A 25,573-nucleotide genomic window follows, 5' to 3' on the forward strand; every position below is an offset into this window, starting at 1 on the left:
TGGCCAAAGTGCAGCCCCTGGCACTTGGATTTGTTGAATGCCATCCTGTTGGACTCCGCCCATCTGTCCAGTCGGTCGAGGTCCCTCTGCACAGAGAGAGAGATTGGCCATTGGAGTGGGCTTCCCAGGGAGGTGGTGGAGTCACCAACACTGGAGGTGTTTAAGAAGAGATTGGATGTGGCACATAGTGCCATGGTTTAGTTGATTAGATGGTGTTGGGTGATAGGTTGGACTCAAAGAACTCAAAGGTCTTTTCCAACCTATTCCATTCTATTCTTTCTATTCTATTCTATTCTATTCTATTCTATTCTATTCTATTCTATTCTATTCTATTCTATTCTATTCTATTCTATTCTATTCTATTCTATTCTATTTCATTCCATTCCATTCCATTCCATTCCATTCCATTCCATTCCATTCCATGCTATTCTATGCTATGCTATGCTATGCTATTCTATTCTATTCTATTCTATTCTATTCTATTCTATTCTATTCTATTCTATTCTATTCTATTCCCATAAGGAATCAGACAGTGTTATGCAAAATAAACACTGGCTTTTAAACATTTGCAGTGGAAAATGCCACTCTGGATGGCTGCATCTGAACTGTCTTGTTTTCAAAATGCTTTTAAATGGTTACTGGGAATGCCACTAAGGCAGTGGGTGCTTCAGTTGTACCACAGCCACAGAAGTAAAATCTTCCCTGTTGAAAATCAGGCAGTCAGCTTCTTGTACTTTGAGCTTAGGGTCACCTGGGAGTTCTGTTCCACATGGTACCAGAATATTTGTCTTCTGCCAAAAATCTCTGTGTCCCCATCGTTAGCTCCAGCCACGTGGCCTTTTGTCCTTAACAGGATATTCTTGACCCAGCAAAGCCAAGGATTGTTATGAGGTTTCTGCATGCTTGTGCTGTCAAGAGTCCCAACAGTGACAGGTGCCACCTGTTAAAACACTGCTCCAACTGTTTATGGATCTTGCTTCATGGAAAATCCTGTCCCTCTCCCATCTATCTGTTGCATTCCTAACCTTTAGCGTTACAAAACCTGACTGTGTGTTGTTGGCAGAGCCCCAATAAGGCTAGGGGTTGTAATTTGAGATCACTATGGTATGCAAACAGCTTCTTTTAGTATCTGCTCAAAACAGAACAAAAACCAAACAATGGGAGGGAAATCAACAACAAAAAACCCCCAACCAACCCCCAAAACCAACCTGAAGCAGGTATTCTACTTGTAATAGAGAACTAAAGTTTCCTCTTCCCCATTTGCTACTAAATAAGCAAAATTTAGGACTGATGAGGACTAAACTCTGCCTTTATCTAAAGAGAATCAGAACAGGGGTGTGCCTTTGCTGGCAATCAGTTTAAAAACTGTGAGCAGTGAGTGTGTGCTTCAGCCAAAGGAAGTGTGATGTGAATGAAGCTGGAGAGGGCTTGGCCATTCTCCAAGCTTAGAAGATGAGTTATCAGGACTTTGTAGCAGCTGGGGTCTCATTAAAGAGTGCCCTGAAGTATATGGAAACCCTCAGTTAGAATGCTCTGCTGCCTGTCTTTCCAAGCATAGGTTATAAGGGCAGAAAGGCTCTGCAGAGGGACCTCGACCGACTGGACAGATGGGCAGAGTCCAACAGGATGGCATTCAACAAATCCCAGTGCCAGGTGCTGCACTTTGGCCACAACAACCCCAGGCAGAGCTACAGGCTGGGGTCAGAGGGGCTGGAGAGCTGCCAAACAGAGAGGGACCTGGGGGTGCTGATTGACAGCTGCCTAAACATGAGCCAGCAGTGTGCCCAGGTGGCCAAGAAGACCAATGGCATCCTGGCCTGCATTAGGAATAGTGTGGCCAGCAGGAGCAGGGAAGTCATTGTGCCCCTGTGCTCAGCACTGGTTAGGACACACCTTGAGTCCTGTGTCCAGTTCTGGGCTCCTCAGTTTAAGAAGGATATTGAGAGACTTGAAGGTGTCCAGAGAAGGGCAACAAGGCTGGGGAGAGGCCTTGAGCACAGCCCTGTGAGGAGAGGCTGAGGGAGCTGGGGTTGCTTAGCCTGGAGAAGAGGAGGCTCAGGGGAGACCTCATTGCTCTCTACAACTCCCTGAAGGGAGGTTGTAGCCAGGTGGGGGTCGGTCTCTTCTCCCAGGCAAGCAGCACCAGAACAAGAGGACACAGTCTCAAGCTGTGCCAGGGGAGGTTTAGGGTGGAGGTGAGGAGAAAGTTCTTCACAGAGACAGTCGTTGGCCATTGGAATGTGCTGCCCAGGGAGGTGGTGGAGTCACCATCCCTGGAGGTGTTCAAGAGGGGATTGGATGTGGCACTTGTGGAGGGGTGAGGAAGAATGACAAGAACTACATAAGATAAATACCTGACAACTCCCTAACTGTTTAAACAAATTGCTCAAAAGTAACCTATGTTTATTATAATATCATTAACACGGTAAACCCCCACCCTTGGGTAGGTCAAGCCCCCTACCAAGAAAAGCCCTCTCCTCACTGAGCATGTGTGGTAAATAAAAAGAGGATACTGTGTGTTTAAATGAAGATGAAGGAGCACAGGAACCAATAGCAAATAATATTATTTGTCATCGTCCCTGGAGGTGTTCAGGAGGGGATTGGATGTGGCACTTGTTGCCATGATTTAGTCATGAGGTCTGAGGTGACAGGTTGGACTTGATGATCTTTGAGGTCTCTTCCAACCTTAGTGATACTGTGATAAAGAGAGGATAGTGCACGTTTAAATGAAGATGGAAGAGAGTAGGAAGCAATAGTAAATAGAAAGAGGATACTAGTGCATGTTTAAATGAAGATGAGAGTGCATAGGAATCAACAGAGAGTGCTATGAATATCTAGTGACCAACCAGCAATGTAAGAAAGTAAAGCCTCTGCTTAAAGTAAGGTAAGTTGATGTGGGTGTGTTAGCTTTGTGGCTGAACCAGCCAGCACTCCTCTCTGGGCAGAAGGGGAATTAACAAGCATCTCCATGTGTGCATCAGAGCCCAGATGCGGGACAACAGAGCTGCACTCTGGCATCACCCCAGCAGTACCCTAAATGATGCTAGGAAATACACCACATGCCTCTTAAAACTACTGTGAGATTATATTGTGTATCATTACATCATGGCATTATTTATTGTCATGTTATGTAGCCATGGTGATTACTGATTTAACTGGATGTGGAGCCGTGGACTCCTCTCTTCAGTTTTACATTTTAAGCTATTATATAATTTGCTTTATTTTATCATTTGCTTTATTTTATCATTTGCTTTATTTTATCATTTGCTTTATTTATCTCCTAGGCAACCAGCACCAGAACAAGGGGACATAGTCTCAAGCTGCACCAGGGGAAGTTTAGGCTGGAGGTGAGGAGAAAGTTCTTCACTGAGAGAGTTGTTGGCCATTGGGATGTGCTGCCCAGGGAGGTGGTGGAGTCCCCATCCCTGGAGGTGTTGAAGAGGGGATTGGATGTGGCACTTGGTGCCATGGTCTAGTCATGAGGTCTGTGGTGACAGGTTGGACTTGATGATCCTCGAGGTCTCTTTCAACCTTGGTGATACTGTGATTTTCAAAGGCTGTTAGTGTCTGGCATAAGACAGGTACTGGTGTGTGGTGTGATGGTAAAGCTGCCACGACTTTTCAGTTGTAAACGGGTAATTTATTGAAAAATCACGAGTAACTTTCCTCCTTGGTTTTGAAGGACAGTTTTCCACAACAAATGTCTATCCTTTGTGGAGCTTGAGGGGTTTATAACACTTCCTCATATCGCAAAAGCCTCCCTCTTTTCTATTGATGCACTTTTCCATCGGTATCTTTCTCTGTCTCCAGTTTTCTATGGGTATCTTTTCAACAGACACACGTATTCCAGGAAAAGCCATCAGGAGAGCTACCTATGGTCCTTAGACCCCGCGCACCGCGTGGTGTCTCCACCCCGGGAAGCGCCGCCGACGCGGGGCTGTTGAGGGGAGGCACAGGGTCAGCCCTATCCCGAAAGCGGGGGTGGCGCTGCTGCTGGGACCCCCGAGGCGGTGACCACCCCACGCTGTAGAGATTTCCTCTGCTGGTAATTTCAGAGCTCCTTCTCCTCCTCAGGAAACCTGAACGAAAGGAAACTAAAAGCCGTTGAGCTGGCGGAGCCTCCAGCAGCCGCCTAGCGCCCCGCCCGCTCTGCGCGGAACCAAGCGCCCGCCTCACCCTGGGAAACCGCGGGAACCGCCGCGCCGAGACCAGCCCCGCCCCTCCCACCCCGCCCCCCGACTGCCCCAAGTCCCGCGGTCCGGGTGCGCCCCCAAGAGGTGAGAGCGGCGCGCAGCCCAGATCTCGCGATGCCTCGCCGCCGCCGCTGCCCGGCCGTTGTAACGGCCATCACCTAGCAGCCGCTGTTTACGGCGGCGTAGCCAATGGGAAGGCAGGCGACGCGTGAGGGACTGGCGAGTTCGGCCAATGGGCGGGAGGGGCGGTGCGTTTAAACGGTGCTGGTGCGGAGCTGCGCTTTCGGGGTGCCACCGGCGGTCCCGTCGCTATGCCCGGCCGACCCGACGACTATGAGGTGCTGCTCACCATCGGCACCGGCTCGTACGGCAAGTGCCGCAAGGTGCGCCGTAAGGCCGACGGCAAGGTGAGGCTGGGGGCGGGTGGCCGAGGCACCGTAGCGTGTGGCGTTGCTGTCAGTTTCAGCTGGGTGCTGGCGGCTGGGATAAGCGAGTGGGTTTGAGTAAGACCTGCTCCCCTCTCCCGGGCTCGGGCTTGTGTTGTGTTGTGTTGTGTCACTCCTGTTATAAATGACCGACCCAATTAAAGTCAATTGAATATAGATTTAATTTGAAAAGAGCAACTTTAAAGCAATAAGAGACATGAAAACAGCGCTGGGTGCTAAAATGCACAACAATGACTTTCTAACTACCCTTTAAACATTCTCCCCTTACTACCTATGCACATAAAGGTGGGTTTATTTAAGTTAGTTTGTCCTTCTGGTGGTCTTTCAAGGATGTAATCCTCTCATCAGCACAGCCGGTGGGTTGTGTGCTGAGTCCTTGCATCGTAGTATCAGTCAGGGTTGGAAGGGACCACAAGGGTCATCTAGTTCCAGCCCCCCTGCCATGAGCAGGGACACCCCACACTAGATCAGCCTGGCCAGAGCCTCAGCCAGCCTGGGCTTAAACACCTCCAGGGACAGGGCCCCAACCACCTCCCTGGACAACCCATTCCAGGGCTTCACCACTCTCATGGGGAAGAACTTCCTCCTCACCTCCAGCCTGAATCTCCCCACCTCCAGCTTCATTCCATTCCCCCTAGTCCTATCACTACCTGAGATCCTGAGCAGTCCCTCCCCAGCCTTCCTGTAGCCCCCTTCAGATACTGGAAGGCCACAATGAGGTCACCTCAGAGCCTTCTCTTCTCCAGACTGAACAGCCCCAACTCCTTCAGTCTGTCCTCACAGGAGAGGTGCTCCAGCCCTCTGCTCATCCTCCTGGCCCTTCTCTGGACACCTTCCAGCACCTCCAGATCCCTCTTGTAATAGGGGCTCCAGACCTGGAGGCAGTACTCCAGGTGGGGTCTCACCAGGGCTAAGCAGAGGGGGAGAATCACCTCCCTTGCCCTGCTGGCCACACTTCTCCTGATGCAGCCCAGGATCTGATTGGCTTTCTGGGCTGCAAGTGCACACTGAGAGCTCCTGGTGAGCTTCTCCTCCCCCAGCACCCCCAAGTCTCTCTCCTCAGGGCTGCTTTCCTGAGGAGTCCTTGTGATTGTTTCTGTGTCATTCTGTGGTTACAATCGACGTCTTTCCCAGGGCTGGGTCTTCACATAGGTTCTGTTGATTCTCACAATCGTCCTTTGTATTCACGTCTTCTGAGGCAACTTCTCTTCCTTTCTCATCCTTGAAAAACTTACTGTTTCATAATACTTCAACTGTTAGCTGTTAGTTCCTAACCTTTCACTAGGGCATTAGTATACATACATTAAAGCAAATAAAATTAATAACAGGTTATAATAAAAACTAAACTCTTACTCTAGACTAAAACAAGTCAAGTTAATCATAAACAACTGATTATAATAAGACCTAAAAAGAATCTCCTTGTAATGCTGGGCCCTGTCATCTGGATGAGGGGATTGAGACAGTCATCAGCAAGTTTGCAGATGACACCAAGTTAGGAGCAGATGTTGGTCAGTTAGAGGGTGGAAAGGCTCTGCAGAGGGACCTCGACCGACTGGACAGATGGGCGGAGTCCAACAGGATGGCATTCAACAAGTCCAAGTGCTGGGTGCTGCACTTTGGCCACAGCAACCCCATGCAGAGCTACAGGCTGGGGTCAGAGTGGCTGGAGAGCAGCTAGGCAGAAAGGGACCTGAGGGTGCTGATTGACAGCTGGCTGAACATGAGCCTGCAGTGTGCCCAGGTGGCCAAGAAGGCCAATGGCATCCTGCCCTGCATTAGGAGTAGGGTGGCCAGCAGGAACAGGGAAGTCATTGTGCCCTGTACTCTGCATTGGTTAGGCCACACCTTGAGTCCTGTGTCCAGTTCTGGGCCCCTCAGTTTAGGAAGGACATTGAGAGACCTGAAGGTGTGCAGAGAAGGGCAACAAGGCTGGGGAGAGGCCTTGAGCACAGCCCTGTGAGGAGAGGCTGAGGGAGCTGGGGTTGCTTAGCCTGGAGAAGAGGAGGCTCAGGAGAGACCTCATTGCCCTCTACAACTACCTGAAAGGTGGTTGTAGCCAGGAAGGGGTTGGTCTCTTCTCCCAGGCAACCAGCACCAGAACAAGGGGACACAGCCTCAAGCTGTGCCTGGGGAGGTTTAGACCTGAGGTGAGGAGAAAGTTCTTCACTGAGGGAGTCATTTGCCATTGGAATGTGCTGCCCAGGGAGGTGGTGGAGTCACCGTCCCCAGAGGTGTTCAAGAGGGGACTGGATGTGGCACTTGGTGCCATGGTCTAGTCATGAGGTCTGTGGTGACAGGTTGGATTCGATGATCCTCGAGGTCTCTTCCAACCTTGGTGATACTGTGATACTGTAATTACATATGTAAGTTCCCAGTGCCTGACCCCTCGTCTCATCAGTCATGCCTCTGCTTTTGCTTTAATCAAAATCATCTAATTGACACAAGTTATCATTCCATTTATCACACTCCTTAAGTGGATTTGTTGGTTCTTTTCTTCCCCTAGATCTTGGTATGGAAGGAGCTTGACTATGGCTCCATGACAGAGGCAGAGAAACAAATGCTTGTTTCAGAAGTCAATCTGCTTCGCGAGCTGAGGCATCCCAATATTGTCCGCTATTACGATCGGATCATCGACAGAAGCAACACAACCCTGTACATCGTGATGGAGTACTGCGACGGCGGTGACCTGGCTAGCTTGATTGCCAAGTGCACGAAAGAAAGGCAGGTGAAATGCATTTGTGGCAGTTTTGCCCTATGGAGCACCTTGGGCAATCAAAAGAAAAGTGAAATGTGTCTCCTCTTCCTCCCGACCAAACGACTCTTCTGAAATATGAAGGGGTTTGTGTAAGACTTTTAACAGGGAGGGGATCAGTGCTGGGCCCCCTCCTCTTTAACATCTTTATTGATCATCTGGATGAGGGCATTGAGTCCAGCATCAGTAAATTTGCAGATGACACCAAGCTGGGGGCAGGAGTTGATCTGCTGGAGGGTAGAGAGGCTCTGCAGAGGGACCTCGACAGGCTGGACAGATGGGCAGAGTCCAAGGGCAGGAGACTGAACGCATCCAAGTGCCAGGTTCTGCACATCAGCCACAGCAACCCCAGGCAGTGCTACAGGCTGGGGTCAGAGTGTCTGGAGAGCAGCCAGGCAGAGAGGGACCTGGGGGGTACTGGTTGATGGTAGGCTGAACAGGAGCCTGCAGTGTGCCCAGGCGGCCAGGAGGGCCAATGGCATCCTGGCCTGCATCAGGAACAGTGTGGCCAGCAGGAGCAGGGAGGTCATTCTGCCCCTGTACACTGCACTGGTTAGGACACACCTTGAGTCCTGTGTTCAGTTCTGGGCCCCTCAGTTTAGGAAGGAGGTTGACTTGCTGGAGCGTGTCCAGAGAAGGGCAACAAAGTTGGTGAGGGGCTTGGAACACAGCCCTGTGAGGAGAGGCTGAGGGAGCTGGGGTTGCTTAGCCTGGAGAGGAGGAGACTCAGGGGTGACCTTCTTGCTCTCTACAACTATCTGAAGGGAGGTTGTAGACAGGCAGAGGTTGGTCTCTTCTCCCAGGCAGCTAGCACCAGAACAAGAGGACACAGTCTCAGGCTGCACCAGGGGAGGCTCAGGCTGGAGGTCAGGAGGAATTTTTACACAGAGAGAGTGATTGCCCATTGGAATGGGCTGCCTGGGGAGGTGGTGGAGTCACCATCATTGGAGGTGTTCAGGAGGAGACTTGATAGGGTGCTTGCTTGCATGGGTTAGTTGATTAGATGGTGTTGGATGATAGGTTGGACTTGATGATCTTGAAGGTCTTTTCCAACCTGGTTTATTCTATTCTATTCTACATTGTGTTAATGAATCCACCAACTATTTTGAGGTGTATATCAAAATAGTAATAGAACAGAGCTCCCTTTTGAGGCAGAAGTAGTTGAAGGGTTTCTGGATGCAGGTGCTATGCATGGGGTTGAAGCCATAAGCTAACAAGTCATGGGTTTTCCAGACAGGTACCTCCATCTGTGAGTTCTTCTGGCTTGCCCATCAGTAAAACCACTTGTGACCTTTTTGTTTGTTCATTGTTAGACTACCAAAACACACGAAAGAGAAAAGTGATTCTGACCATGCTGTTAAAAGCTGCTGCACATGCCTGCATATAAAGCTTGTGGAGGTACCAGGCTGAGGAGATTTCACCTTGGTCTAATCTTATACTTAGCAGCCTACTTCTTAAGTACTGTACTGGTTTTCACATAGTGTATGATGCCACTCTGGTGTTACTCTGTGAGAACAGTCTAAAATGCTATCACAGCTGCCCCCCAGACATCAGTGTTTTCATTTAAGGAAGGGTAGATTAAAAATCAGCCCAGCCTTGGCTCTCTGGTTGTGTGCTGCCCATTATACAGAGCTGACAATGTGCTGTCGTCACAAGTGGTTAGAGGGAGAGCTTCCTTTACAGAAGCATCAAATTGATTGCTGTGGTAAATAATAGAAATGCTATGTCTTAGTTTATGGGAGGAAAGAGCTGTTAGAAGGATTCTGCAACCAAAGTCTAGATGGCTTCAACATTTGGAGTGTGTGTGGGGGGTTAATTTCCATTTAAATAAATAGCTTGTGAGGATGTCTGTTGCTGTTAGTGTCTATAAAGATCCTGGCAGCAACCACTTAAAAGTAATGTGTGTTCAGAGAACACCTGTGTTAAACAATGCATTCATCTTTCAGGCATTATCTGGAAGAAAGCTTTGTTCTCAGAGTGTTGACTCAGTTGACTTTGGCCTTGAAGGAATGTCACAGGCGGAGCGATGGTGGAGTCACCGTGCACCGCGACCTCAAACCGGCAAACGTCTTTCTGGATGGCAAGCAGAACGTGAAACTGGGAGACTTTGGGCTGGCTAGAATATTGAACCATGACACCAGCTTTGCCAAAACATTTGTTGGAACTCCATATTATATGTCTCCAGTAAGACCTCCCTTCTGTGCCTTAACCTCACCTTTGTCTTTCCGAGATCTCTCTTTCTCTAATGTTGATCTCTGAGCTCGTGAATGTTTAGGAGGTTTCAACGAGGAGTCCTTAGTCTTTAAATCATGATGACTGTTTTCAGGGTGTGTGTTCTGGAGGCAGCTTCATTTTGCAGTTATTTTCATTTCCCTTCTTCCCCCTGCTGCCACTGCCTTTTGATTAAGGTTGATTTTTTTTTTTTTTGTGCTGTAAGTTTTTAAATGTTGCTGGAATGTTACAGACGTGTTGAAGTATATTGTTCCTGAACAGGGAAGCTATGGCAGTTGTATGTTTCATAGTGTTTAGATAAAGAGCTTATTAAATTACTGGCTGGAAAGCAGCCCTGAGGAGAGAGACTTGGGGGTGCTGGTGGACAAGAAGCTCAAGAGGAGCTCTCAGTGTGCACTTGCAGCCTGCAAAGCCAATCAGATCCTGGGCTGCAGCAGGAGAAGTGTGGCCAGCAGGTCGAGGGAAGTGATCCTCCCCCTCTGCTCAGCCCTGGTGAGACCCCACCTGGAGTACTGTGTCCAGTTCTGGAGCCCCTATTCCAAGAGGGATCTGGAGCTGCTGGAAGGTGTCCAGAGAAGGGCCAGGAGGATGAGCAGAGGGCTGGAGCACCTCTCCTGTGAGGACAGACTGAAGGAGTTGGGGCTGTTCAGTCTGGAGAAGAGAAGGCTCTGAGGTGACCTCATTGTGGCCTTCCAGTATCTGAAGGGGGCTACAGGAAGGCTGGGGAGGGACTTCTCAGGATCTCAGGTAGTGACAGGACTAGGGGGAATGGAATGAAGCTGGAGGTGGGGAGATTCAGGCTGGAGATGAGGAGGAAGTTCTTCCCCCTGAGAGTGGTGAAGCCCTGGAATGGGTTGTCCAGGGAGGTGGTTGAGGCCCTGTCCCTGGAGGTGTTTAAGCCCAGGCTGGATGAGGCTCTGGCCAGGCTGATCTGCTGTGGGGTGTCCCTGCCCATGGCAGGGGGGTTGGAACTAGATGATCCTTGTGGTCCCTTCCAACCCTGAATGATACTATGATACTTCTTGATGGTAGGACTTCAATTTCACAGTAACACTAAGGTTGGAAGAGACCTCGAGGATCATCGAGTCCAACCTGGTATAACTAAGGTAATTTGTAGTGAAAAGGAGAAAATGTTAATTCCCTGATGTGGTGACACAGAATTGTCTGTGATACAGAATTGTATCAGCTGAAGACCAGTGCAAAGCTTCAGTCTTCTGCAGTGTAGTACTACCATAACTCGTTAATATCCTGCTAGTGAGAGCAACTGTGGTGATAAATTAAGATGGAGTCTTAAAAGTAAAACAATGGTTTCACTCAGGTTTGAACAGCAGCTGATCCTCTTGCAATAGCAAAATAACATCTCAGTTGACAAGCCTTTCTCTTTCTCTTTCCTTAGGAACAAATGAACCACCTGTCATACAATGAAAAATCTGACATCTGGTCTCTTGGATGTCTCCTGTACGAATTGTGTGCTCTCTCGTAAGTATAGCTACAGTATCACAGTATCACTAAGGTTGGAAGGGACCTCAAGGATCATTGAGTCCAACCTGTCACCACAGACCTCATGACTAGACCATGGCACCAAGTGCCACATCCAATCCCCTCTTGAACACCTCCAGGGACGGTGACTCCACCACCTCCCTGGGCAGCACATTCCAATGATGAACGACTTGCTCGGTGAAGAATTTTCTCCTCACCTCGAGTCTAAACCTCCCCTGGCGCAGCTTGAGACTGTGTCCTCTTGTTCTGAAGGGAACAGTTGTGTGGCAATGAATGTATCAACCTAGCTGTTAATGTCTGTATTGATTAAAGTTTGTGTAGGTGAAAGCTTTGGAAACTAATTCTAGCCTTATTTATTTCTGTATTGGTCAGGTAGTCAAATCAAGCCTTTGATTGCAACTTTTTTTTCCTTAATCTGATACTTTTAAAGTGAAAGTCAGTTCTCTAAACCTACTGAATCAAAAAAAATCTTCTTCCTTAGGCCTCCATTTAGAGCTTATAACCAAAGGGAGTTGGCAGAAAAGATAAAGGAAGGGAAGTTCAGGCGAATCCCATATCGCTACTCGGAGCAGCTGAATGAACTTCTCACAGAGATGCTAAATGTAAAGGTAAGATTCAATTGCTGATTTTTCCACCTGTAGTTTGACCTCAGTACTGAAATATGTTTTGGGTTTGGGTTTTTTCTCTCAGCTATGAAATGAACTGATCTGAAGTAGTGGTTGCTATCACCTTGCCCTGGCAATATCACTTACAGAGGAAGGAAGGGGGAATTGTGCTTAAGTGTTGTGCCTGCTTCACAGGATACAAAGAGGCTGTTTCTTTTTCCTATTTCCTAATAGCATGCTAAGCAAGGCCTTACAACTTCAGGGTTACATGTTTCCAGTGTGTTTGGAAGTTGGAAGTGGTTGTTTTGTCTTCATCTGACTTTGCTTTGTATGGCTAGTGTATAGTTTGCCCCCTCATTGGTTTGTATGGGGATGTTCAGAATGCTGTGTGGAAGAACAAATAATTCTCTGTAGGGTCATCACCCTGTTCTGGTTCTGAGAGGAGTGGGTTCCTGGGCTGGCAAAGCCAGACTTGAAGTTTTTAGAACTGAAGGCTGGTATCACAGTATCACCAAGGTTGGAAGAGACCTCGAGCATCATCGAGTCCACCCTGTCACCATAAACCTCATGACAAGACCATGGCACCAAGTGCCACATCCAATCCCCTCTTGAACACCTCCAGGGATGGGGACTCCACCACCTCCCTGGGCAGCACATTCCAATGACAAATGACTCTCAGTGAAGAACTTTCTCCTCACCTCCAGCCTAAACTTCCCCTGGCACAGCTTGAGGCTGTGTCCTCTTGTTCTGGTCCTGTTTGCCTGGGAGAAGAGACCAACCTCTGCCTGGCTACAACCTCCCTTCAGGTAGTTGTAGAGGGCAATGAGGTCTCTCCTGAGCCTCCTCTTCTCCAGGCTAAACAACCCCAGCTCCCTCAGCCTCTCCTCACAGGGCTGTGCTCAAGGCCTCTCCCCAGCCTTGTTGCCCTTCTCTGGACACATTCAAGTGTCCCTTGGCTTTTCTCATCTGGCTGCACTACCCCTTCCTAACTCCTTTTTTTCCCCACCTTCTCCTTCACCGTATAGCTGGTTCCCACCCAGGGTGGATCTTGCTTGGGAATCCCTGGTGTTAATGTTCCTTGGTTACAGCTGGAACCTGTGGGTCATGCTTTTCCTTTAGGATTATTGCCGCCCTTCTGTTGAAGATATTCTGCAGCACCCCTTGATAGCAGATTTGGTGCCAGAGGAACAAAGGCAAAGCGCTGATAAGAGAGGCCGGAGATCATGGGAGCCAGAACGACCGCAAGTGCCTTCAGATGCTGCGGTGAATGAGCTGAAGCACAAGGAACAACAATTACAGGAGCGAGAACAAGCCATTAAAGAGAGAGAGCAGCGTTTGGAGCGTATGATATTCCACTTTGGGAAGGGGGTGGCAGTGGGGTTCTGATTCAAAAGAGTAAGTGCAGGGAAAGGGGAAGTTTTCAAAGCCCTCATTTTAATGCAGTAGGATATTGCACTCCTGCATTCGACAAGAGTGCTTGGGCTTACTCTTACAAGTTCTTGGTTTTGAACTACAAAGATATACCTGGCAATTTGGATAGGAAGATTTAAAACACCAGTGAGGCTCTGGCCAGCCTGATCTAGTGTGGGGTGTCCCTGCCCATGGCAGGGGGGTTGGAACTAGGTGATCCTTGTGGTCCCTTCCAACCCTGACTGATACTATGAGTGGTAGTTAGGAAAGCATACAGAAAACTGGGGTCTGAATATATTGTTTTGCACCATATAGTGCAGGTTCTATTCACCTACTCTAAGTTAATATTGACTACACTTTAACATCAGGTGAGCTTGCTGTTGGAGCAAAATACACCTGAGTAAACTAAGTGCTTATATAAAAGCTGCCCTCTACAGAAAGCTTGTGTGAAACTATAGATGGCTGGCCCTCAAGTGTTGGGATACACATAAAATACCTCTTTGCCTATGCAGTGGGCTCTGTAATGCAGATTCTAACCATGTATATTGTATCCTGAGCCTGAATAGCAACTGCTGTAAACAGGGTGTTTAGTCATAGCTCAATTGTAGGATCTGGTATCTAAATACTTAGATCTGGTGTCCTGTGTGCCATGAGTTAATGTGCAGAGCAGAAAGCTGCTGTAGCTTCATTGTTGCAGACTTGGCAGAATTTGGTGGAGTGGAGAGCATGCCTTCAGAGTACTTGTCCAGTGCTTTATCAGTGGTCTTTGGTTAGAGCCATAGAAGCAGAAATGTGGATGCATCTGGCAGGCCACTCTCTCTTTCTGCAAGAAGATCCATCATGCACAGTCAACTCCAACTTTAACATTTACATTTTAACACTGCATACTACCACGTTTCTCCTTCCAGAGCGAGAGCGAGAACTCTGTGTTCGAGAGAGACTGGCTGAGGACAAACTTGCTAGGTACCTTACTAACCCATAGTTGCCTGTGTAAGACTCTGCAGTCTTAACCACAAAAAGCTTAAACTTCTCTCTTCATAACAGAGCCGAAAGCTTGATGAAGAACTACAGTCTTTACAAGCAGAGGATATTATCTTGTGCAGATGCTTCAGGTATGAAAAGGCACAAGAAGCCACTGGCGCTGGTACATGTAGGCTGGTATGACTAGAATGCCCCTGGTATTCAGCATGCTGTACCTAGCCCCACTGCAGCAATGCAAACTCCAGTTACCTCTCTGTCATTGGGAAAAGACTCCTGATTTCCTACTCTGCATAAAGACTTAATGAATGCTGCTCAACCCTGAGTGAGAGTTACTACTGTCAGCACCCCAGTCTTGTGCTGTTTCAAAAATGAAGTGCTTGTGCGGACTTGTAACCCAAATTTTCCTGAGCTGCACTTATTTTTACTTATGGATGTCTCTTTATAGACCTTTGATTTAGTGCATTTTAATAAAGTTGCATGTCTAATCACTTCAGCTTTAGTTCAACTTCCACAAACTTCAAGGTGGAAAATAATAGTTTTTGCAAGTGACCCAACTGTGATTGGTGCATCATGTAAGCTCTGAAGAATATCAACTCCCTCTGCTACTCCCCTTTAACTCCCTCCTCTGCTACTCCCCTTTAACTCCCTCCTCTGCTACTCCCCTTTAACTCCCTCCTCTGCTACTCCCCTTTAACTCCCTCCTCTGCTACTCCCCTTTAACTCCCTCCTCTGCTACTCCCCTTTAACTCCCTCCTCTGCTACTCCCCTTTAACTCCCTCCTCTGCTACTCCCCTTTAACTCCCTCCTCTGCTACTCCCCTTTAACTCCCTCCTCTGCTACTCCCCTTTAACTCCCTCCTCTGCTACTCCCCTTTAACTCCCTCCTCTGCTACTCCCCTTTAACTCCCTCCTCTGCTACTCCCCTTTAACTCCCTCCTCTGCTACTCCCCTTTAACTCCCTCCTCTGCTACTCCCCTTTAACTCCCTCCTCTGCTACTCCCCTTTAACTCCCTCCTCTGCTACTCCCCTTTAACTCCCTCCTCTGCTACTCCCCTTTAACTCCCTCCTCTGCTACTCCCCTTTAACTCCCTCCTCTGCTACTCCCCTTTAACTCCCTCCTCTGCTACTCCCCTTTAACTCCCTCCTCTGCTACTCCCCTTTAACTCCCTCTGCTACTCCCCAGCTTTGAAAATGTGCTATAGTCTAATTTATCTTACAGTAGATATTACCAGATATTACTCACTCACTGTAGCCTTGGTAGTATCAGATGTTCATTGCACTCATCCTCTATTAGAGTAACTTTTACTATCTAAATGTAGTTTGAAATACTGATAGAATAGCAGAGAGCTGTGTCCTTAGTAGTACTCTGGAGCAAAAGTGTGAATACCCTTTAACATGCAGCAACAACTAATTCCTTTAGTGTTGGTCAGGTAAAGAAGTTAAGCATTTCATTGTCTCCAGTATAAATAAACCTGAAGTTGCCTCCCCCTCAGCCCCTAGAAGTGCCTATCAGAGCAGGCAAGAACAGAAGGAAAACATCACCAGAAGTTGTTAGTACTTCAGCATTAAGTGCACTAACATTCCTGTCAATTTTGAGTTCCACATATTTTTCTGACTTGGATACATAAATTTCTCATATTACTTAATCTAACCTTGGGCTTTCTCTTGTTGCCTCTAACACTGAATAACTGAGGGTAAATGAGCTTCAGCCTTTGCTTCTGTTCTCTTCTGCATCTCCCACTCATTTACACATTTTAGAGTAGAGTAGACCAGGTTGGAAGAGACCTCAAAGATCATCAAGTCCAACCTATCACCCAACACCATCTAATCAACTAAACCATGGCACCAAGCACCCCATCCAGTCTCTTCCTAAACACCTCCAGTGATGGTGACTCCACCACCTCCCTGGGCAGCGCATTACAACGGCCAATCTCTCCTTCTGGGAAGAACTTCTTCCTCACCTCCAGCCTAAACCTCCCCTGGCACAGCTTGAGACTATGTCCTCTTGTTCTGGTGCTGGTTTCCTGGGAGAAGAGACCAACCTCCACCTGGCTACAACCTCCCTTCAGGTAGTTGTAGACAGCAATGAGTCTCCCCTGAGCCTCCTCTTCTCCAGGCTAAGCAACCCCAGCTCCCTCAGTCTCTCCTCACAGGGCTGTGCTCTAGATCATTTTGTCATTATTGGGAGCTATTAGTTTTTGAAGATATGCAAAACCACTCTGAGCAGTTAATGCCTCAGCTCAGATAACACAGGACAGTTGATACAGTTATTACAAGCCTGACCAGGTCTTGTGATAGCTGCAGGTCAGTTGGTTGGGCATTTGTAACAATGCTGCTCATCCAATCCTCCTTCAACAGTACTCTTGTACAGCTGCTTCTAACATTCTTCCTGCTCTTACATGAGTGAACTGTTTCTCCAATATGTTACCAAGATCACTTCCTGATCTCCAGCTGTCCAAACAGTACTGTTTTTCACAACAGCATTGCACCTCCCACATCTGTGAGGTCCCTTATTTCTCAGTCAGTTGTGTGGTTCACTTCACAATAAAATGGAATACCCCAAGATGCTGGGGTTTTTTAAGACCATGTCCCTCTTTTCTGATTGTTGGGGAATGATTTGATGTTAAAATGGGTAACTTAGTGATGTGAAACTACACAATCCTGTCACAGTCACTAGCCCCTTCCATTTGATTCTTCTCATTCTTCTGCTTATTGCATCCTTGCTCATTAAAACTTTGATGTGTCTGAGTTCATTATTCTTTGAGTCAGAGCCTAGTTTGTACCCTTAATACAATGGTAGAGTGACAATGAAGGTACTGCAAGAAGATCACTGGACAGGTTGGGTCTGCCCCTGCCACAAAGGAGGGACAAGGTTTTTTGGTAGCCAGGATCCAAATTGTTCATGTCCCTTTGGAAGTGGAGTTTGTCACACTTCCAATTTCTGTCCTTTAAAAGAGTTTCCACATCTTTTCTTCTTACACCAACTACTATTTCCAAAGGTGATGGGAGGTGCCCTCTAGAAACTATAAATGGCATGTATCTTTTTACCACCAGCATTGAAAAGCCTTATTTTCAAGTTTTCTTCCCCCCTCAAAAAAAAAAAAGGGAAAGATTTGTTGCTATGAACTGAAATGCATTCAACTGAATGAATTAAAGCCACATGTAGATGGTAACAGGGGTAAAAGACATGACCTGAGCAATCACTGCTGAAAGATGCACTGATGATTATGATCACTGATACATATTTGTTGTTGTCTTTATTTCTTAAGATAATGCCCCCCTTCCCTTTGCTGCCACTAAGAAGAAAGTACACTTTGGAAGTGGAGACAGTGCTGCTGCTGTGGAAAACTATCCTCCTCCTCCTCCTCCTAAAGGAAAATGCTCTGATCTCAAGAAACGCATGCACGCTGCAAATCTGAGGGCTCAAGCGCTGTCTGAGCTGGAAAGAAACTATCAGCTGAAGAGCAGGCAGATCTTGGGTATGCGCTGACACCGAGAGAGAGAGAGGAAGCATTTAACTTTGGGAAGGTGATTAAATGTAGAAGAAGATCCTAGTGCCTCCTTCTTGTAAGCTGGAACCTGCTGCAAATCCATTTTCCCAGCTGTTAGGAGTTTTATCAGGATGAGTGTGTATAAGAGATTGGGCACAGGTGGTGGTGTAGTACTGAAGCAAACACACTGAATTAATGCCATTATTAAAGAAAATATATTTTGGTCCTCCTTGTCTTTGCCCTCCCTCATTCTGCTGGAAACATAGACACTGAAGATTGCAAACCAGATGAAAAGAAAAGCTTTCCCCATTAGAAGTGTGCAGAGAGTCACAATCTGGATTAAAATTGTGCTGTATGTAATGTACAGTACTGCAAACCAGATGTAAAGAAAAGCAAAGCTTTCCCCATTAAAAGTGTGCAGAGAGTCACAATCTGTGGATTAAAATTGTGCTGCATGTAATGTACAGTACTGCAAACCAGATGTAAAGAAAAGCAAAGCTTTCCCCATTAAAAGTGTGCAGAGAGTCACAATCCGTGGATTAAAACTGTGCTGTATGTAATGTACAGTACTGCAAACCAGGTGTAAAGCAAAGCAAAGCTCTCCCCATTAAAAGTGTGCAGAGAGTCACAATCTGTGGATTAAAATTGTGCTGCATGTAATGTACACTACTGCAAACCAGGTGTAAAGAAAAGCAAAGCTCTCCCCATTAAAAGTGTGCAGAGAGTCACAATCCGTGGATTAAAAGTGTGCTGTATGTAATGTACAGTACTGCAAACCAGGTGTAAAGCAAGGCAAAGCTTCCCCCATTAAAAGTGTGCAGAGAGTCACAATCTGTGGATTAAAATTGTGCTGCATGTAATGTACACTACTGGTACAAGAAGCATTGGGGTTGTTTCTGTGTGTGGAAAAACAACTGCTCTTTGTTTGTGCTTGTAAATGCTTTTTAGCTGTCACAAGAACAAAAAGAGATGTTTATGCTGTTTCTTCCTGGTAAGTAGGTGGCCCATCGAGGCAGGTTGCTTTTAAACTACCTGAAGGGAGGTTGTAGACAGGTGGGGGTTGGTCAGAACAGAACAAGAGGACACAGTCTCAAGCTGCACCAGGGGAAGTTTAGGCTGGAGGTGAGGGGAAAGTTCTTCCCAGAAAGAGTAATTGGCCATTGGAATGTGCTGCCCAGGGAGGTGGTGGAGTCACCATCACTGGAGGTGTTCAAGAGGGGATTGGATGTGGCACTTGGAGCCATGGTTTAGTTAATCATGAAGTATTGAGTGATAGGCTGGACTTGATGATCTTTGAGGTCTTTTCTAACCTCGTTGATTCCACGGTTCTAAAGTTTTTGATGGGATGGGTCTGCTTAGTATAATCAATGACTTCATGCTCCTTTCTGCCCAGGCAGCTGAATGGCTTGTCCATCAGCTCCTGAAAGCTCTGCTTCAGAGTACAGCATTTGAATTAACACTTTGGTTTGCTCTGCAGCTGAGCTCTAAACTGATCCCCTGAGACTGCTGTCCTGGACAGGGTAGTAGTACCTGTGTTTTGGGGAGGGGTAATTGTACTTTGCATAGAAAATCTTCATTTCCTTGAAACTCCTCCTTTCCCTTCACAGTTTTCTGCTACTGTGTAAGTTGGTTTAAGTTTCATGACCTAACTCAGACTTGTGCATTAAAATATCCTTTGGAACTGTTATGTCTGACATATATTTTATGTAAAGGCTCTTTTTATCTCTGGGTTGAAATGCCATGAAACATGCATTCTTAGAAAACAACTACTTTTCAGAATGCTTCCTCATTTAAGCCACAAATATGATCTAAGGAGGTATCCTAGATGGTTTTTACTTGTGTAACAGGTTACATTCTGCAAACTGCTTAACCTGTCTGTTTCCCCCAACACAGAAGTGAGGGAAAAGTAACACAGAACAAAAATATTCCAGGTTGAGTTAAAGGGAGTGAGGTAAGAGTTTAATATAACTCTTACCTGAATATGAGCCAGCAGTGTGCCCAGGTGGCCAAGAAGGCCAATGGCATCCTGGCCTGCATTAGGAACAGTGTGGCCAGCAGGAGCAGGGAAGTCATTGTGCCCTGTGCTCAGCACTGGTTAGGCCACACCTTGAGTCCTGTGTCCAGTTCTGGGCTCCTCAGTTTAGGAAGGACATTGAGACTCTTGAACGTGTCCAGAGAAGGGCAACAAGGCTGGGGAGAGGCCTTGAGCACAGCCCTGTGAGGAGAGGCTGAGGGAGCTGGGGTTGTTTAGCCTGGAGAAGAGGAGGCTCAGGGGAGACCTCATTGCTGCCTACAACTACCTGAAGGGAGGTTGTAGCCAGGAAGGGGTTGGTCTCTTCTCCCAGGCAACCAGCACCTGAACAAGAGGACACAGTCTCAAGCTGTGCCAGGGGAGGTTTAGGTTGGATGTTAGGAAGAAGTTCTTCCCAGAAAGAGAGATTGGCCTTTGGAATGTGCTGCCCAGGGAGGTCATGTTCAGCCTACTATCAACCAGCACCCCCAGGTCCCTCTCTGCCTGGCTGCTCTCCAGCCACTCCGACCCCAGCCTGCAGCACTGCTTGGGGTTGTTGTGGCCAATGTGCAGATATGTTAAGTCTCATGCTGTTGCACTCTGCCCATCTGTCCAGCCTGTCAACTAAGAAAATTATTGTTTGGGGTTTTGTTGTCGGTTTTGTTCGTTTTACCCTTTTTTTTCCCTGCCATGGAACATAGAGATTGAACATGTAAATTCTGCATTTAAAAGTACAATGCCTTCAGAACACCCCCTGCAGCTTTCTTTGGCCTCTCTGTGACCTCGAGATGGCGCTGTTGCCCTGTAATTGTTGGGAATCGCCTTTTGTTAGCTCACTCGTACAGGATGCAAGATCTGACTTAAATTGATTCTTACCTGTTTTGTTTCAGAACATTTGTAAACGTGTTGTTGTACAATGCTGATTTTCTTAAGCTACAGATGCTCTACTGCTTGCTGGTGCAATTAACTGCAATTGTCTCTGATTTGCCATGCTGCATCTTCTATGCATGTCTCATCAAAACAGTCGAATCAAACTCCTAGCTAACAGTTGCACTTCTATGAATGCACAATTGCTGCCAAGAGTACAAACTGTGTCAATCACCACCACATTACCAAATCAGAACAGCCTAAGTTACAGCTGTAGCACTGAGCTATTAGGGCTGTGTTGCTCACAATGTTTTCTTAAAGCCTTATCATAGAATCAATAAGGTTGGAAAAGACCTCAGAGATGAAGTCCAACCTGTCACCCAACACCTCATGACTAACTAAACCATGGCACCAAGTGCCACATCCAATCCCCTCTTGAACACCTCCAGGGATGGGGACTCCACCACCTCCCTGGGCAGCACATTCCAATGACAAATGACTCGCTCAGTGAAGAACTTTCTCCTCATCTCCAGCCTAAACTTCCCCTGGCACAGCTTGAGACTGTGTCCTCTTGTTCTTGTGCTGCTTGCCTGGGAGAAGAGACCAACCCCCACCTCCCTACAACCTCCCTTCAGGTAGTTGTAAAGAGCAAGAAGGTCTCCCCTGAGCTTCCTCTTCTCCAGGCTAAGCAACCCCAGCTCCCTCAGCCTCTCCTCACAGGGCTGTGCTCAAGGCCTCTCATAGCCTCATTGCCTCTCATAGCCTCATTGCCCTATGGGCAATATATGCTGATACTGATAAATAAATACTGATACATGCAGTGTTTCTTCAGGTTTTTGGAATAAAAACATCCTACCAGTATGTGTCAAACATAGGGGAAGACACCCCCAGTGATGGGCTTCCTTCTCTTTCAGGGTTTTGGCTTCAGAATGCTGAAATGCACATTTTCCTGCAAAGGCATAGCTGGTTTTCCTTGTGCCAGCATTGGAATCACATTTAGCAAGTGATTTTCAAATACATCTAGGAAAATAAATAGAAGATTTATGGACATAGTGACTTGCAAGACATTGCTATTGAGCTGGTGGGAACAGTTCTCTTAAAATTGAAAGTGAATGTGTACACATGTGTATAGTGCAACTTAAGCCTTACAGGCTGGTAATAGCTGTGGAATGTTGTGAGATAAATTCATTAACGTTTAGGTATCAGGAATGTTCATGTTATGGATAGTTGTGAGCACACAATTGATCTACAGAAGTCACCTCTGAAGTTACATTAGTTTTATATACACAGAATATAGTGCAAGTGGAGGGGAAGTTGCATCACCTTGGAAAAGTGCAGAGCTGATCCCTGATTTTCAGCCTTCCTTTGTGGCCTTGTCACAGGGGGGTGCTAAGAGACAGCATTGGATCTGCACTTGGGGCACATTCTTGGTGGCACTAGCACAACCACATTGGTCTCCTACTTTAGGCAGCTGTGTATGTACTGGGGAAGGTGATTTATATAAGGAGGTGGTCAGCTGGAGGGTAGAAGGGGTCTGCAGAGGGACCTCGACCGACTGGACAGATGGGCAGAGTCCAACAGGATGGCATTCAACAAGTCCAAGTGCCAGGTGCTGCACTTTGGCCACAACAACCCCGGGCAGTGCTACAGGCTGGGGTCAGAGTATCTGGAGAGCTCCGAAACACAAAGAGACCTGGGGGTGCTGATTGACAGCTGCCTAAACATGAGCCAGCAGTGTGCCCAGGTGGCCAAGAAGGCCAATGGCATCCTGGCCTGCATTAGGAATAGTGTGGCCAGCAGGAGCAGGGAAGTCATTGTGCCCTGTACTCTGCATTGGTTAGGCCACACCTTGAGTCCTGTGTCCAGTTCTGGGCCCCTCAGTTTAAGAAGGACATTGAGACACTTGAAGGTGTCCAGAGAAGGGCAACAAGGCTGGGGAGAGGCCTTGAGCACAGCCCTGTGAGGAGAGGCTGAGGGAGCTGGGATTGTTTAGCCTGGAGAAGAGGAGGCTCAGGGGTGACCTCATTGCCCTCTACAACTACCTGAAGGGAGGTTGTAGCCAGGAAGGGGTTGGTCTCTTCTCTCAGGCAACCAGCACCAGAACAAGAGGACACAGTCTCAAGCTGCACCAGGGGAAGTTTAGGCTGGAAGTGAGGAGAAAGTTCTTCACTGAGAGAGTTGTTAGCCATTGGAATGTGCTGCCCAGGGAGGTGGTGGAGTCACCATCCCTGGAGGTGTTCAAGAGGGGATTTGATGTGGCACTTGGTGCCATGTTCTAGTCATGAGGTCTGTGGTGACAGGTTGGACTTGATGATCTTTGAGGTCTCTTCCAACCTTGGTGATACTGTGATACTGTGATTCTGAGTCACCATCACTGGAGGTGTTCAAAAAAGGATTGGATGTGGCACTTGGTGCCATGGTTTAGTTAGTCCTCAGATGTTGGGAGACAGGTTGGACTTGATGATCTCTGAGGTCTTTTCCAACCTGGCTGAGACATGTAACTACAGTGCTTAAATGGTGTGAAGGTCTGCCTGGTGGGCAGGTAAAATGCTTACTGGAAATCAGGCTAAACATTGGGGACCAAGCTAAACACAGAGGATCAAGACTCTTCCTAAATATAAATATCAATAGGTCATTGAATCTGTATTGCATTACTGAGCAGGTGGAGAGCTAAGTCCCTGGAACAATTCTAAAGCATTTTATCACACTTTTGACTTTACTGTCTGTGAATACCCCAGGAGTGAATGATCTGGTCCTACTAATGACACTCAGGTTCACAGGTGCTCACTGCAAGTTTCAATCTCCTGCACTTTGCTGCAGGTATAAGAAACAGCCCAGAGCAGAAGCTCCCCGTTGTTGCTTTTCTCTTAACCTCAAAAAGGGAGATTGCTCCTCATGTATGCTGCTCATCATCTGAGCCCCTCTGTGTACCTCTTGCTGTGCTGACAAAGATGAAGTCCATTCCCTGATAAGCAGTCCTACTAGTGTTCATAGTCCAAAATACAGTTGGACCCATTGAGGGCACAGTGACAACCTTTGGGCCATGTGTCTGTCTTATTCTTCCCTTTGTGTGAAGCCAGAGAAATCTTGGTTGCTTCAAAACAAGTGCATTGGACATAGAAGCCAAAGCCTTCCCTGGCAGCCTGTTCAATAGGCACTTCAGCAGTTGGAAGACTATGAGCTAATTAAGTCTACCAACAATATAATCCACATCAGCTATTAGAAGTCTGTTTTACTTACATACCTGCCTTAAAAGCTAGCTAGAAGTTTAACAGTAATCTTCACAACAGACTGGCCAGCCTGATCTAGTGTGGGGTGTCCCTGCCCACGGCAGCGGGGTTGGAACTAGATGACCCTTGTGGTCCTTTCCAACCCTGACTGATCTATGATACTATGACTGATAGTGTAACACCACCTCTTGTTACACTGCTTTTGCATTGAACCTTGCTGTCAGCCAGACCAGCAATGCTGAGGGGTTACAGTACCAACAGTAGCTTTACCTGACTTAGTATTTTGAAGGCAAAAAGGATGAAGCTTTGTTGGAACAAAAAAAAAAGTCCTTTGGAGTCTACAAAATGGACTCATTCTGGAGCTGTATGATATGATAAAGAGAAAAGAAAGGCTACAGAGATGCCTAGAATTAGCCAGCTCCAGATAGAGCCTACAGTGAAAAAGAAGACCATCTGGGTAAGAAAACAAAATATGTTTATCCAAACTTTTGGCTAATTAACTTTCATTTTTGAGTGATGGATGATGCTTGTTGCTGGACTACACAGTTTGAGCAGAGGCAATTTATGGGCCCAGTTATTTACTGCATTGTTCTCTACTGTGGCTATCTCACTGGTCTCAGTGTATTATGTTTACTTCCTTGGCAGCTGAAGCTCTGGATTGGACATGCTGTGCAGTGGGGAAGTGTCAATAATGCAGCATCCATTCTCAAATTCCCTGTGTAGCTCTTTGTGGTCTAATTAATGCAACATGCAGATTTATCACAGTATCACCAAGGTTGGAAGAGACCTCGAGGATCATCGAATCCAACCTGTCACCACAGACCTCATGACTAGACCATGGCACCAAGTGCCACATCCAATCCCCTCTTGAACACCTCCAGGGATGGGGACTCCACCACCTCCCTGGGCAGCACATCCCAATCATGAACGACTCGCTCGGTGAAGAACTTTCTCCTCACCTCAGGTCTAAACCTCCCCTGGCACAGCTTGAGACTGTGTCCTCTTGTTCTGGTGCTGGTTGCCTGGGAGAAGAGACCAACCCCTTCCTGGCTACAACCACCTTTCAGGTAGTTGTAGAGGGCAATGAGGTCTCCCCTAAGCCTCCTCTTCTCCAGGCTAAACAACCCCAGCTCCCTCAGCCTCTCCTCACAGAGCTGTGCTCAAGGCCTCTCCCCAGCCTCCTTGCCCTTCTCTGGACATGTTCAAGCCTCTCAATGTCCTAAACTGAGGGGCCCAGAACTGGACACAGGACTCGAGGTGTGGCCTAACCAGTGCAGAGTACAGGGCACAATGACTTCCCTGCTCCTGCTGGCCACACTATTCCTAATGCAGGCCAGGATGCCATTGGCCTTCTTGGCCACCTGGGCACACTGCTGGCTCATGTTTAAGCAGCTGTTAATCAGCACCCCCAGGTCCCTCTCTGTTTGGCAGCTCTCAGCCACTCTGACCCCAGCCTGTAGCTCTGCATGGGGTTGTTGTGGCCAAAGTGCAGCACCCAGCACTTGGACTTGTTGAATGCCATCCTGTTGGACTCTGCCCATCTGTCCAGTCAGTCAAGGTCCCTTTGCAGAGCCCTTCTGTCCTCTAACTGACCAACATCTGCTCCCAGCTTGGTGTCATCTGCAAATTTGCTGATGACTGACTCAATCCCCTCAGCCAGATCATCAATGAAGATATTAAAGAGGATGGGGCCCAGCACTGATCCCTGGGGGATGCCACTGATGACTGGCCACCAGCTGGATGTGGCACCATGGTCCAAGCCACGAGCTGACAGCTTAGACATCATGGTATATGCTTAGCAGGTGCATGAATCCTTTGATAGAGCTAGTAGGGTTTTTTCCGTTAGATGAAGATGA

At 47.4% G+C, this 25,573-nt stretch overlaps 1 protein-coding gene across 1 annotated transcript; it reads left to right on the plus strand.

Annotated features, from left to right (window-relative positions):
• The first annotated feature begins 4,490 nt into the window (after window positions 1-4,490).
• Window positions 4,491-19,284, plus strand: NEK2 (NIMA related kinase 2). Its single transcript, XM_068168760.1, has 9 exons — window positions 4,491-4,600; window positions 7,143-7,360; window positions 9,338-9,575; window positions 11,020-11,102; window positions 11,605-11,731; window positions 12,848-13,070; window positions 14,047-14,101; window positions 14,183-14,250; window positions 17,388-19,284. The coding sequence occupies exons 1-9, from the start codon at window positions 4,505-4,507 to the stop codon at window positions 17,606-17,608; spliced, it is 1,329 nt and encodes a 442-aa protein (XP_068024861.1). The 5' UTR covers window positions 4,491-4,504; the 3' UTR covers window positions 17,609-19,284.
• Window positions 19,285-25,573: the final 6,289 nt, after the last annotated feature.

This window comes from Melanerpes formicivorus, unplaced genomic scaffold (assembly GCF_026170545.1).
Source record: "Melanerpes formicivorus ecotype bairdi unplaced genomic scaffold, bMelFor1.0.p_v2 SCAF_157, whole genome shotgun sequence".
NCBI classification, from domain to species: Eukaryota; Metazoa; Chordata; class Aves; order Piciformes; family Picidae; genus Melanerpes; species Melanerpes formicivorus.